The sequence below is a fragment of the Cyprinodon variegatus genome, unplaced genomic scaffold, assembly GCF_000732505.1.
Source record: "Cyprinodon variegatus isolate N-32 unplaced genomic scaffold, C_variegatus-1.0 Scaffold250, whole genome shotgun sequence".
NCBI classification, from domain to species: Eukaryota; Metazoa; Chordata; class Actinopteri; order Cyprinodontiformes; family Cyprinodontidae; genus Cyprinodon; species Cyprinodon variegatus.
This window is the reverse complement of record NW_015150703.1, coordinates 729,886-731,076: the sequence shown is the minus strand read 5'-3', so window position 1 is coordinate 731,076 and position 1,191 is coordinate 729,886. Positions and strand designations below refer to the sequence as shown.

General features: G+C 46.9%; 1 protein-coding gene across 1 annotated transcript in view; it reads left to right on the top strand.

The window, feature by feature from the left end:
* rad51d (RAD51 paralog D) overlaps positions 1 to 1,191 on the top strand; it is a 37,367-nt gene that overhangs the window by 30,021 nt on the left and 6,155 nt on the right. Inside the window, exons 4-7 of the mRNA XM_015382143.1 lie at positions 18 to 99; positions 256 to 390; positions 470 to 565; positions 655 to 745. Coding sequence (XP_015237629.1) covers positions 18 to 99; positions 256 to 390; positions 470 to 565; positions 655 to 745 — 404 coding nt within the window. The remainder of the gene's footprint in view (positions 1 to 17; positions 100 to 255; positions 391 to 469; positions 566 to 654; positions 746 to 1,191) is intronic.

Below are 1,191 nucleotides of genomic sequence, written 5' to 3'. Positions count from 1 at the left end.
TACCTCGTTTCTTGCAGCTTAGATAAACTGCTGGATTCAGGCTTGTATACGGGAGAGATAACGGAGCTGTCAGGAGGAGCAGGAAGCGGCAAATCTCAGGTGAGCATTCCCTCTGCGTCCCGCAGTACCACGGGTCCTTTCAGCCTCTTGAACTCTCTCCTGCTCTGGAGGAATGTGGCTGAATAAATGGCTTCGGCGGACATTGTTTTAGAAACGTTGGAGCGTTTCAGCCTGCTCTCTCTCATGTGTTTTCAGGTGTGTTTTGGTGTGTCGGTGCACACCGCACACCGCCTGAAGCAGAGCGTGATCTACATCGACACAACAGGAGGGCTCACCGCCAGCCGCCTGCTGCAGATCCTGCAAACCGAAACAAATAATACAGACGAGCAGGTGAGGCGCAAGATGTTGTTTTACACAAGTATGATGTTTAATATAAAACGAGCTGACAGTTAAAACTTTTCCTCTGTAGATGGAAGCTCTACAGAGGATTCACACCTTCCGCCTGTTTGACGTCTACGCTCTGCTCGACTGCCTGTACGGGCTCAGCGGCGGCGGCCTTCAGAAGGTTCGTTTGCATAAAACACACCAGCCGCGCCGTCGGGACCTTCGGGAAGGAGGGCCAGGCTGTCTAAATTTGTCACATTTTGTGTCGAGGCGTGTGTCGGCGGCGGCTCTGTCAAGGCGGTGATCGTGGACTCTGTGTCAGCCGTTATCGCTCCTCTGCTGGGAGGCAAACAGAACGAAGGTGAAGATCTCTTTCTGCTGCTCTGTCACATTCAGGGAAACCCCAGGCTGTGCTCACATCTGCACCTTCCTCATCTGTGGAGCCCTGTGTGTTTTATGAAGGATGACATTTACATAAAAGGAAGAATAACAGTAGCAGTAGAGTCAGAGTAAAGTTAAAGTAGAGTGATAGCTTAGTAAAAGTAAAAGTCTCATTCCATTGACTTTGTTCAGCTTTATTGTTATTTAATTCAATTGTTTTGTAAATTAACAGCTGCTAAACTACCAGATGTTTAAGGTAGCTGTATATGGATGAAAACCAAAGGCAGCATTCTAGCAGCTTAATGCTAAGTTAGGATATTTGGAAAACAAATTCCATTCTATTCAGGTTATTTCTATAGCTCCAATTCACATCATGTGATCTCAAGGCACTAGATCATCCAGTCAGATTGATTCAAAGTTTTCTAT